Source organism: Botrytis sinoallii (genome assembly GCF_014898435.1).
Source record: "Botrytis sinoallii strain Bc 23 chromosome Unknown BSIN_026, whole genome shotgun sequence".
Taxonomy (NCBI): Eukaryota; Fungi; Ascomycota; class Leotiomycetes; order Helotiales; family Sclerotiniaceae; genus Botrytis; species Botrytis sinoallii.
Window position 1 is genome coordinate 671,411 of NW_024066053.1, and position 12,791 is coordinate 684,201.

General features: G+C 43.3%; 3 protein-coding genes across 3 annotated transcripts; 1 reads left to right on the forward strand and 2 right to left on the reverse strand.

The window, feature by feature from the left end:
- Window positions 1–751: 751 nt before the first annotated feature.
- EAF02_010707 (uncharacterized protein) lies at window positions 752–2,451 on the forward strand (the record flags this gene model as incomplete). The annotated part of the gene is made up of 2 exons (XM_038906755.1): window positions 752–1,292; window positions 1,361–2,451. 2 exons carry the CDS (start codon window positions 752–754, stop codon window positions 2,449–2,451), a joined length of 1,632 nt encoding a protein of 543 aa, XP_038753625.1.
- An 863-nt stretch (window positions 2,452–3,314) lies between these two features.
- On the reverse strand, window positions 3,315–4,679 carry EAF02_010708 (uncharacterized protein; the record flags this gene model as incomplete). Its single annotated transcript, XM_038906756.1, has 2 exons — window positions 3,315–3,439; window positions 3,500–4,679. The coding sequence occupies 2 exons, from the start codon at window positions 4,677–4,679 to the stop codon at window positions 3,315–3,317; spliced, it is 1,305 nt and encodes a 434-aa protein (XP_038753626.1).
- A 4,772-nt stretch (window positions 4,680–9,451) lies between these two features.
- On the reverse strand, window positions 9,452–12,621 carry EAF02_010709 (uncharacterized protein). Its single transcript, XM_038906757.1, has 2 exons — window positions 11,995–12,621; window positions 9,452–11,945 (listed from the first exon to the last, which is right to left on the reverse strand). The coding sequence occupies exons 1-2, from the start codon at window positions 12,100–12,102 to the stop codon at window positions 9,555–9,557; spliced, it is 2,499 nt and encodes an 832-aa protein (XP_038753627.1). The 5' UTR covers window positions 12,103–12,621; the 3' UTR covers window positions 9,452–9,554.
- Window positions 12,622–12,791: the final 170 nt, after the last annotated feature.

The window sequence follows — 12,791 nt, forward strand, 5'->3', positions numbered from 1 at the left end:
CTGAAATTAGAGGATTGAACATGATTCCACTGCCCACACTCTCGATTTGCCGAATACTCTTTAAGACGATTCTCGCAAAGCGGGATCAATCTTGTTTATGTTATCTACACCCCTCATTGTTCAGGGTGAGCAATGAGGCGAGACCAGTGTGCTTTAGTCTTAGGCGCTATTATTACCTACCTAGTATTAGTCTCACGCGCCTATATGCGCTTCTCCCAGATACCCGTCTTGTCCATTAGACTCCTAGAATATAAAGTCTTCCTTGTTGTATATTCTCGATTGCTTGTTTACCTTTGGTGACAAATTACTCCGTCACCATTTACTCTCCGAACAAAAGGTTTCTAGAGAATCTGTATTAATTGATTGAGTTAAAACCCAACTTGACAACAGTATTGAGTGTTTACACATATATAAATACATCTTTGGAATATTCTTCAATAATACTGTCAGACTGTACTTGATCCAATGTCTATCAGATCTCTCTTCTCTCGTTCTCCACGAAAAACCCCATGTTGCCAATGCCCATTGCCCCTCCCTAAACTATTCTTAGGTTAGCTCCTTCCGATAAGGTTAAGCCCACTATCCCGATAAGCATGCAACAACCAAATTTTTCTTCTTCCCAATATTTTTCCTTCAGAGTCATATTCGATTGATTCCAACCTTCACAACCCATATCCTTTTTATTCAATCTTCACCCTCGCTCTCTCATATATCCGCATATCTTCTCACAACCTCCTAACAATAATTCAAAATGGCTTCTACAGCTGCTGAGATTGAACCTCATAAGGTTTATGATACTATTCTCACTTTGGATTTTGGATCCCAATACACTCATCTTATTACTAGACGTCTGCGCGAACTCAATGTCTACTCTGAAATGCTTCCATGTACCCAAAAGCTTGCAGATCTCGAATGGAAGCCAAAAGGTATCATTTTGTCCGGAGGACCATACTCAGTTTATGAGGAGGGTGCACCACACGTTGACCCCGCATTCTTCGAACTTGGAGTTCCTATTCTCGGTATATGCTATGGAATGCAAGAGATTGCTTATAGAATTAGCAAAGACAATGTCATTGCTGGCACAGCCCGCGAATACGGACACGCTGATTTGAAAGCAAAGAAAATCGATAATGGACACGTCGACCAATTGTTCGCAGGATTAGAGGACGATGTTAAAGTCTGGATGAGTCATGGTGATAAGTTGGGCGCATTGCCAGATGGATTCCACACTATTGCTACAACTGCAAACTCTGAATACGCAGCAATTGCGCATGAGAGTCAACATATCTATGGTATGGGAATTTAGATCTATCTATTTGGAGAGTCTTTTCCCCCTGATCCAAAGCTAATCAAACTCTAGGTCTTCAATTCCACCCCGAAGTTACTCACACCGAGAATGGAATTCAACTCCTCAAGAACTTCGCCGTCGGTATCTGCGGAGCTCGAACAAACTGGACTATGGCAAAATTCGTGGATCAGGAGATCGCTAGAATCCGTACATTGGTTGGAGAGAAGGGTCAAGTCTTGGGTGCTGTCAGTGGAGGTGTTGATTCAACAGTCGCTGCGAAATTAATGCACGAGGCTATTGGAGACCGATTCCATGCCGTTCTCGTCAACAACGGTGTTATGAGATTGAATGAGTGCGAACAAGTACGAAAGACATTGACAGAAAATCTCGGCATCAATTTGATTGTCGCAGATGCATCTGAAGATTTCCTCGATGGCCTTGCCGGACTTGATGAGCCAGAAGCAAAGAGAAAATTCATTGGAGGAAAATTCATTGATGTTTTCGAAGCCGAAGCCAAAAAGATTGAAGACGCAGCAGCCAACTCTGACAAAGCAGGCAAGATTGAGTTCTTCTTGCAAGGAACATTATATCCAGATGTTATTGAAAGTATTTCATTCAAGGGCCCTTCCGCGACTATCAAAACTCATCACAACGTTGGTGGTCTTCCAAAACGCATGACAGAGGGTCAAGGACTCAAGCTTATCGAACCCTTGAGAGAATTGTTCAAGGATGAAGTTAGACAATTGGGAAGAGAGTTGGGCATTGCCCATGAACTAGTTATGCGTCATCCTTTCCCAGGTCCAGGTATTGCCATTCGTGTCTTGGGAGAAGTTACTCGGGAACGTGTCGAAATGGCCAGAAAGGCCGACCATATCTTTATCTCTATGATCAGAGAGGCGGGTCTCTATGACAACATTGGACAAGCTTTTGCAGCTGTTGATCCAAGTAGAGCTGTTGGTGTTATGGGTGACAAGAGAATGTATGGAAACATCATTATCCTGAGAGCAGTTCAAACAACCGATTTCATGACTGCCATCGCATATCCTTTCGAGAATGCATTCTTGTCCCGGGTTTCTACAAGAATTATCAACGAGGTCCACGGTGTTTGCAGAGTCGTGTATGATTACACTAGCAAGCCTCCTGGAACTATCGAGTTGGAATAAATATCAAGTTTTGTGTTTTCGGCGTTACCTTGGTACATGTATACCTTAAGATTATAGATACTCCAATCGGTGTTAAGAATGAAAAAAAAAAAAATAAGAAATCATAGTACAAGAATTCGAACACTATGTGAGTTTGTGATTGTGTATGATAGGCAGTCGATTTAAGATAAAGGAGCATGGATAATGAAGATATATTTTGGAGCAAACGTCTACATCTGCATCTGTATCTGTATCTAAAAGGAATCGATTCTACGTGTCGTTACCCGCTGGTTCTGCGGACAAATGAGCATGAAGGGTTATGATAGAAATCTTGGGCATATCGAATACTAGGACCTGAAGGTATTATTATGGCTTGAGGGAGATTTCACGTCCGACCAATCATGAAAACAGGAGACAGCTGGATCTACGGCTGAATGTACAGGTCTCAAGGTGTACCTAAGTAGGTAGGTAGGCACGAGCCCTCGTAAATACAGTCAATATGGATGGCCAGGATAACCTTGGAATTTCATGTTCACCAAATATAGACTCCGACGCATTGTCCCTAACTTCCAAGACGATGATATATTAAAGAATGATTACCTAATGTTTCAAGATAAAGTTCAATTATTATAGATACAAAACATGAAATCATATATTCATTCAGTCTTATCCTTGGTGAATGTTTGATTGTTTCCTTTCCATACATCTCCATTTTTTCCTATGCACAGCCTCCTCTCCATAAATCCTTCCAGCCTGTTTGATCATCTCCCATCTCCCATCTCCCAACACCCGAAACAGTAGCTCGACATCTATGTGCCTCTATTATGCTACTTTATACAACAAAGACCGGGAACGATTATCTAAAAAGAAAAGAGAAAAAGACTCTATTGATGAGGTGCCATTCCGAGGGAGTTGTTTCCTCCGTTGAATGCGACGAATTGAGACTTGAACATAATGTCACCGTAAATTTGAAGGTTGGAAGTAGTGGCTTGAAGACCTCCGAAACAGGCTGTGAGGAATTAATGTTAGCATATTGTTCATGAAGAAAGAAGATCAGGTCATAACTTACTGGTACCAGTGTTATCAACAGGAGCATAGTTGATATCAGAACCACGGACAGTAGCCATGTAGGTTCCTCCAACATCGATGGCCAAATCTGGTAAAGTGGCAGCGCAAGGGAATGTGACGCCACCGACTGTTTGGTTGTTGACAGCACCTTGAACCTTGCTATAGTAACCGTTGACAATGTTGGCATCAGCCAACATGAGAGTGGTTCCGGTATCAGCGATAGCTTGTCCGTTTGGTACAGCGGTCTCGGGACCTCCTCCAACGGAGAATTTGCCGGAGCTGAATTGCCAGAATCCTTGACTGGTGTTAACAGCAGCCCAAGTGAGGGATCCGTTGAATTTGGTAGAATCAATGTTTCCGAATTCGTAAGATCCAGCAGCGGCTTTGCGGAGATCGGCAGTGAAAACTGGCTGAGCGAGACCTTGGGATATGGCGTTATCGAAGAAGGTCTTCTGTTGAGCGGGCTTGACAGTGTTGAGTTTAGAGAATGCGAGACCGACAAGTCCGTTGGATTGGGTGTCGGAGACAAAGGATGCGGAGACTGCGGTGGCCATCTCAATTGCTTGTCCAGTGACAGTGGCTCCTCCAATGTTGACAGTGTCTGTACCAACGTTACCAGCAGCTCCGGATCCATCACCGTATGAGATGGACCAAGTAGCACCTTGAATTGCCTTGAAGCTTGTCGATTTGGAGGCGTCGTAGTTTTGGTGACCAGATTGGGAAGCGGTTGCGAGTTGAGTGCTGAAAACCCAGAGATCAGATGATCCACTATCGAAGTCCATGTTCATGACCTGTCCACCAATGTTGACTGGCGACAAGTACTCAACATCGCCACTCTCTGGTGTGGCAGTAACAAGACCAGTTCCTGCGGCTGCGCTACCACTACCACTTGCGGCTGCGGCTACTGCCGTTGTACTTCCAGTAGCGGCTTTGGAGTTTCCTTCTGGGAAGGCAGGGTTGGCACCTGAGTTCATGGCCGCGACCAATGATGCTGGGAGAGTCATGGAATGCTTGTTGTATGCTTTGATGAGAGCTCTTGTACCGGCACCAGCTGTTCGACCGACATAATTAGGGTTTGCGACTCGCTCGACTTTGAAGCTTCGCTTTTGTGCTGGGTGTGGAGCGGCGAGGACCAAGTTGATGAGTGCGAGGACATAGAATGCTTGAAGTAATGAAGGCATCTTGAATGATTGGTAGAGCCACGCCAGGTGGTTGTATAAAAAGAAAAGGGTGGTTGGCTTGTGTGAATGAAAGACTAATGCTGTTGCTTGAGATAGACCAGACCACAAGAGAAAAGAAGATCGCTGGAAAATATGAACTGAGAAAGAAAAATGGATGCCGGCCCCAATATTATTATGAAGGAAATGTAAATAGATATATGAACGATGACTGGAAATGCAACTATAAAAAAACAAGCCAAGAAACCTGGAGTGTTCCGGGTATGGAGATGGATAGAGATAGAGAGAGTAATGGAAACTAAAACGAAAACACGCGGCTTTTCACGAACAATAAGTAGAAGAAATATGAAGTTTGCGCATGAAGCTTAAGACTACTTGATATGCAAGTTTGAAGACCAGGTTCAAACGCCAAAGCTGGATGCCAGACACAAGCTGCGGCATAATGGTGGAGAATGATACTTATTCAGGAAAATTCCCTAACGTCTTGAGTAGCCGGGTATGCGTGTTTGATCTTTCTCCTGGCCTTCATGGCGTTGTCTGTGCTTTGACGAAGGCTCTGGGATTGGCATGACTTTCTACTCGACCCTTGTTCTGGTCTGTACTGCATGGTGGAGATTTTGGTACGGAAAAAGATTTTAAAGGTACGGGGTTATGGATAGTGGAAGTGGAGGTTGTGGATTGTGAGAAAAGGTTACAGAAACTCGATGACTATACCTAGATTGGAATAGTCGCACCCAGTCAAGTCTGAATACGGAGAGTTTGGTATATTTTTTGGGCAATCTGACATTGGAGACAGTTCATAATTGGATCGTGTATGAAGAGCCCTGGAAAGTCACAACATGGTAGACCCAAATTTGTGAAATGGAGTTGAACGGAGTACAAAGAGGCAAAATGATGGTTAGTTTAGTAATGTTATGGACCCTGTGAGATTCAGGGGAGCCCTAAGATATCCTGGAGCTTGGCAATGTCACCGGTGACGATTCTCTTTGGTTGATGAGGATTTACTTTTAGGAAAGTAGTCTTTGAAAATCATCGAATTAGCCTCTCTGATTCGTACTCAAGTGGCTGTTGATTTTCCATAGGGATAGACTTAGCGTTGAGGCTGACGTTTACCTCAAAGACACCAAACTTTTTGAGGGCGACGGACTCATTCGTAGTTCAATACTAAATGATATGAATGGAAGTGTTTAGCGATGAATGTCTTAGTACACATTGATTGGTTCCAAAATTGGCACCGTCTACTTCCCCCTGAAAATAGGGCAGTTAGGGCGGTTTGGTAGACTGAACATTCATGAGCCAATTGTATTTGAAGGATTCACTGAAAAGCATCGACTCATATGCTAGATTCCGTTCGTTGGAGATACCCAGAACTTCGAATATATTCTTCCGAAATCAATACCGATCATTCGGGGATTCTAGAGCGGTAAATGTGCCGATACCAAGAGAATACCAAGAGAAAAGGCCTCTGTTTTAAATCACGATCAACTATTTCCCCATGAATTTGTATGGAGTTTAATACATATTTCCACATCAGTATCACATTGAATGCCCAGCAACTACTAATTCTCGCCGCAATATAAGTTTTCGCTTGGTCGAATCCATTTCCAGATCTCTTCGTAATGATATACAGATTTAATCATGTCTTCCGTGTAATCACAAAAAAGCTACCCGACGTGAACAATAAACTCAAATGATGCTAAGCTTTTCGATACAACTCCATTTCTGAATTCTCAGATGAATGCAAAACGATGGAGGCGCCTATTGTCATCCAAGTCGACTCGGATACGTTTCTTCATTCTCAGATTATCTAGATGTGATTGTGCATTGTTTCGAAATTTCAGAATATACGGTAGGAATTTGATTCCGCACGCCACTGCCGTGATCAGATCTAGAAACATCATTGTATCGATTGGATTGTTCTGGCTATGGAAGGATTTTGAAGCCATTGTATTGTATGTGTATACAAAGCAGAATGTGTCATCCTTCAAGAACTAAAATACTTGTATTCGTGTCATCTCATCATCACCTTCGCGTACCTCCTTCATCACATCTTAAAATTCTGGCGCTTCGTTAACTTGATATGATTGTGGCCGCGACATAGCGGCCAGTACTTTTAAAATTCACAAAAAGACAAGGATTGTTAGATCTCATCGGTTGACGAATTAAGTCTACAGGATCATAAAGTGAAAGCATCCCCCCGCCATCTAAGCTTGAAACTACATGTACTATAATCTGAAACGTCAGCTCTTGGCCACCAATGATCAAATCGGAGCGTGTATCTGAAAGGGGTTTGCGAATTCTTGGAAATGTCTCGCGTTAATTGGATAACAGATTTGTTTTTTTCTTTTCCCATATTCTTTCTTCATGAACGGGGAAAATACACAGTTATTACTAAAAGATATGTAGATCCTTCGATTCAATTCTTTCTTCCGCTGTACGAAATCACATGGAGGAGTTTCTATATGATTTCACAAGACCTTGTATTGTAGGAACCGAATCAGACAATGGTATCATGGTACCACAGTATCTCTCTTCGTGATTTTGATCTGCATTGTTCATGACTTGTCTGACTTGCTTGCTTATTTGATTTCGAAGTCGTACCCAAACAGCCCCCTTCCTCGTTATGTTTTCTACTTTCTTGATTGTAATATTCCTCTCAATCCTTTGCTCCAAATTGGTAAAGTTGCCATCATGCCTTCATTATGATATGATCATATCTACCTAAAAAGATTATCCATACAGAACTAGCCACTCATCCCACCCAGTCTACTCCGTCTTCGTTGTGCTCCTAGTGTGCATTTGAAAGAGAGATTACGTTGTGCGTGCGTGCGTTCGCTTCGGAGGCCCGGACAGGCCACCATCTCACCAAATTATTGTCAAACCGTTATCGTCTCTAAATACACCCCATAACCACTCACAATGGCTATCATACAAATGCCACGAAGCATGCGTATCCTTGACTGAGTCTAAGATTTGAATTCGAAAAGGCAGATCTACTGAGATGGGATGAGATCAAACGTCGAGGTATATCCTCGTGCATTCACGCGTCAAACATAGCCTTCTATTGAAACGACAACACAGCTTGAATCCGCAACTGCTATGGCTGTGCAAATTAAGAATGAGGTTGATATGAATCAAAAGCTTGTTTGGAACTTTATTTGAGTACCAGAGAGCAGGGACATTATGTTACGATCGTTCGACATTGATCAAGAAGCATCGCACGCCTCCTTGGGTGTTTGTGTTGAGTGAGGGTCTGTTTCGTACCTTTGAGGCTTGAATGTTCTGGTTCGTCCGAGGACAAAGTTATCTACTCAATCAATGTTTCATTCTTGTTGGCACATCAGCGACAGAAGTATTCTGCATGAGTTATTTCTGTTTCGAAGGCTGGAAGAGGCTTCAGGTTCTGACTTCTCAATCATCATGGCTCGGATGAATCACAAAACATGACCCTATCGATACAAGACCGTTTGATACATGTGCACAAGCCACCTTGTAGAACGTTTGTGGTTGCGTATTTTTGATCCAACAGGGCCCTCCGGCAGTCTTCTGGTTCCTCAAATGTCAATTCATATCAGCCATAATGTAGGCAATAGGTACTACGCAACTGTTGTTACATCGGCCCAGTTTTTACCACGAACCCACCCCCACAAAGCTTGATTGAGATGGCAGAGGCATCTATTACTCGTATACGGTCTGAATTCTGATTACAGAGGTAAGTCATCTCCGCCTCACTGAATTTTATTATTTACCCGGGTCCCATTATAGTCGGATCATATGTCGAGGGGTCTAGTTTTGGGATTCGGAGAGAAATGGCGTGCTCGGATTCCATGAACGACTTCCAGTTTCTTTGACCATGAAGATTTCTTTGGGGCTGTAGAAGCCTAGCATTTTCTATGACGGAAATCTCAATGATGAGTAGAAAGTTTTCTGAATTCCTGTCAACGACCATTTCACCAACCTAGAATTCGTCTTGTGTTCGCAACAATGCAACCCAATCTCTTTACTCTATTGAAATCAAGTATTCATTTTACGTCGATGTTTGAACACCTTTATTCTTGACTAGCTTTATCTTCACGGATACTGTGGATCTTACTTATTTCCACACGGTAGAGACAATATAGATCCTACCTTTGTGTTCATTGAATTCTTGAAATTTGCCTCGATCCCTCAAAAACTATATCTGTTTCGACTGATAGCCGTATACTAAGCTTTCCCGGCAATGTGAAAACTCTTCGGGATATCGCGGGTATGCGAGTTGATACTTGCCCACCGGAAGACAATGTCGAAGGACCAAAATCATCATTGGTTCTTCAGTCATACCTATTAAAATCGAAAGCTGTCTTTTGATGTACGATGCATCTTACATTAGAGTGGGAGTTTTTCAAGCTGTCGTTGGGATAGAAGTATGAATTGGACCAATCATGTCGCTGTTGCCTCGATATGTAAATACTGTAGCATGTAACATCGAAGTACGGCACAAGTATTGAGCTTTGGGCTTTGCCACACACAGAAAAGACTGGCCGTCAAGGATCAGCTATTGGCCATTAGAAGGTCAGTTCGTTCTCCATTTGTAACATAGATGTTTTTCTCGGTTGTAAACGTATCCGAGATCTTGTAACTTTACTATTAGTGGTAAAACCATATTTGTTTCTATGTTGTTTTGTTTCGCCAAGTTGTTTTGATGGCTTGATTCAAGACTCTGTCCTGCACTATTAGCCGGGGCATTCTACGAGCGTTGGACGGAGAGGCGGAGTGTCCTTGAAAACTGCATGTCTAGAGAAATTTGTTTGTCAAATTGCTACCAACATAAACTATTGCTATATCCTATCATAACAAGCTTCCCGCCTTATCTAACATAACACAACCATGTTCCGGCACCTATGCATTAACCACCGTCTCTCCACTTGGAAATCCAGCCTCATATTGCAACACCAATTTAACACCTGCTCCCGGTGCCAGCCTCACATTCCAAAGAACTTCTCCACTCTTCTTCAATTCTGCATCGGCCGTTCCCCATGCATCTGATTTCTTGCTTCGACGAACAAGCTCGCCCCCACTACTAGAAGTTCTCTCCCTATCTCTATCTCTTTCCCGCTCCCGACCTCCTTGAAGCATCTCATCATCCAAGTTCAAGCCCGTAGGAATTCTATCACCGTCAGGTTTCAAACCTCGAGGGACCAAAACCTCGACTCGAAGTCTCTCTTCTTCGGAAACAGGCACCTGATCCATAACTAACAGACTGACACCTCTTTGCATTCTCGTGTTGCGCAAGGACAAAGAACGTAAGAAGACGTTGCTGTCTTCTTTTGAGAAGATTCCGCTCTGCGAACGTCGTACCTCGGGCTTGTTATACACGACCTTGATAGCTGGATCAACACCAAGATTCAAACTCAGGCTTTCGCCAACAGAACATCTTGGGAAGGTAGCTTGACCCAGAAAGCTGCCATCCAAATTTAATCCCACTGGGCCTGCTAACAATGGAATTTTCGATGAATTTCGTAATTTGGCCTTAAGAAATGCAACCGTCCGAAGCTTAGGTATAACCACGTGTTCAAATCCAATATTCTTAAACTCAATTTTCGCAATCTTGTGCTTGAGGACAGAGTTTGAAGGCATGAGAGTTTTAAGGCCAGGGAGATCATAGGTGGTAGACATGCCGGACTCCTCCCAAGCTCCTTCTTCGAATGTAAGGGTGGGTTTTGGTGAAAGAAGACGTTGAATTAGAGGTGTTTCGAAGGTGCCGGTAGGATCACCTATATCTGATCCAGGCGCGGAAATATTGGCGCTATGCTCTGAATGTATGAGAGGCTGGACGCTACTAAGGAGAGGGTTACCGTGAGCTGGTTGATTGGCAGAGTTCTCGGCAACAGACTCAGAGTTGTTGGCTGTAGATGTACGCAAGCCACCAAATAAACCACCGCTGGTGACGGGATTTTGGGATGGGGCAGGGGCCCCAAATAAGCCACCAGTAGGGGCAGGATTCTGGGACGATAAATTAGATCCAAAAATAGCACCGGTGCTGGGCCCTTGAGATGGTGCAGTAGATCCGAATCCCGCAACTGGTGGAAACAAATTTTGTTTATGGTGGGCTGGCGCGTTGCCAAACAAATTGTTACTCGGGAATCTACCTTTGTTTGCGAATATATTGTTAGTTGGCTCGAATCCGAAGAGGAGATATCGAGGTTGCTGGAGATGTTGATTATTTTTATCAGCCCATTCCGTTCTCTTGGCCGCAATTTCACTGGTACTGAAAAGAGCGGCTTCGGCGTTTCTACTCCCCCCTTTCAGTAGTCGCACGTTCCATGGGGGTAAGGTTGGTATCGATTCATTAAAACTAGTGATGGATGTTTGAGAAGTTGAGAGAAGAACTTTGGCATCGCGCCACGTTTCTGAAGTCATGTTCTTTAGCTCGGCCGCATATTCTAATACACCCGTGCTAGTCAAGGTGTTAAGGCTGAGATCGTAGCGTGGAGACCACGACACTTCATAGGTAATGTAAGAAATGGAGAGGCTGATGATATCCGTAGCTCGACGGCTAGAGACTTGGTAGTTGTTGACGGTCATGTCACTAGCTACCGAGCTAGGACGGGATGATCCAGATGTCATGGCAGAGCTCGTAGGCTCGATACTGATAGTAACGCGATAAACTTTCTTTGGCCAGAACAAACTTCTCTCTGACTTGATACGTAATTTTTCCTTTGCCGACTCGGCATTCTTTCGAGATCTGGTCGCTTGAAGCTTAACCTTTTGCTTGAATGCTCTCCGTTGTGCCTTCGTTCGTGCTTTTGTTAATTTGCTTTTCTCTTTCATCAATCTAACGATTTCATCCTGCGTAACTTCCAAAGCAGCAGTTGCAGCTACGTGTTCAACATAAATCTTCTCACGTTCATCGCGATATGCTTTGATGAGTTTCTCGAACTGTTCGGGCGATGGGGGATTATCGCGAACTGTAGCACCATAATCCTCACAAATCTGCAGACGACTCGCAACAGAATTAATCTTTTCGGTTTCTTGGGCGAGCAAACGGTTCACTTGCTTGATTTTGGTATCGACAAGCTTCATCGATTCATCTTCAGAGTCCGAGGAATCATCATCTGTTTCTTCCTCAAGCTCAGAGTCGGATGAATAAACTTCTTCGTAAACATCACGATTAGGTAGAAGATCAACAGATACCTCAGTGATGGTGGCGGAACCATTTCCTTCAACCTTGATGGAGTGTTCATCAATGGTTGGAGCAAGTCCATCGATGATGATTTGATTGGTTCCGGTCTAAACTCCGTCAGCACAACGAACCACGATATGTATTCACATTTCTTACCTGTAATGTGATATCTCTGATATCACGAACAATCTGAGCTCTAGTTGGAAAGATCAAAACACTTCGAGTGCTTAAATCTCGAACACGGAATTCTTGTTTGCTTGACATTTTTACCCAATTTTCTGGGTTTGTTGTCGACGCGTGTTAACCAGTTGTAGAGTGGGGATTCCGCTGGGCATTCAGCTACAGAAAATTTCACGGGTAATGAGGAGAGTGCGATAATCAGATGTTAATAGTCGCTTTTGATGAAGAGTAGAGATGGAAAAAAAGGATGAACAGAAACGAAAAGTTGCTTCTTCCCTCAGATCCTTATATTCCGTTCTATCGCCCGACGCTCAATTTTGACGTCCGATGTTCATATTTTGGTAGAATTTAGGGTATCAGTGGATGTCAGGCAACTGAAAGCTTTACCTTTTGCCCCGCATATTGATGAACTTACGATTTTGTGTGGCCAATCAACAATTATACATCACGTTGGAAACCGCGGCTATGTTCCACTGCGAGGCCACACGAACAAGGAAACGAAGTAAAAATGGAAAATGTAAGACAGAATGATGGTAAACTCTCGGTTGAGTCATATTTACTTGGATAGGCATGAACAGATAATCAGCCTGAGTTTGAAAAGTATAGACTTTAAGAAGATTCAAAGCTGTAAAGGTGTATCTACTGTGTAGCTTTTATATAAAAAATCTTTAAGAAGTGCTCGAATAGCGGATAAAGAGAAGACCTCCATTAGGTGTGGCGATGTCCTATTCGTTGTTTGTGGCGAGTAATGATCTAGTACGTTTGAAAAGCGG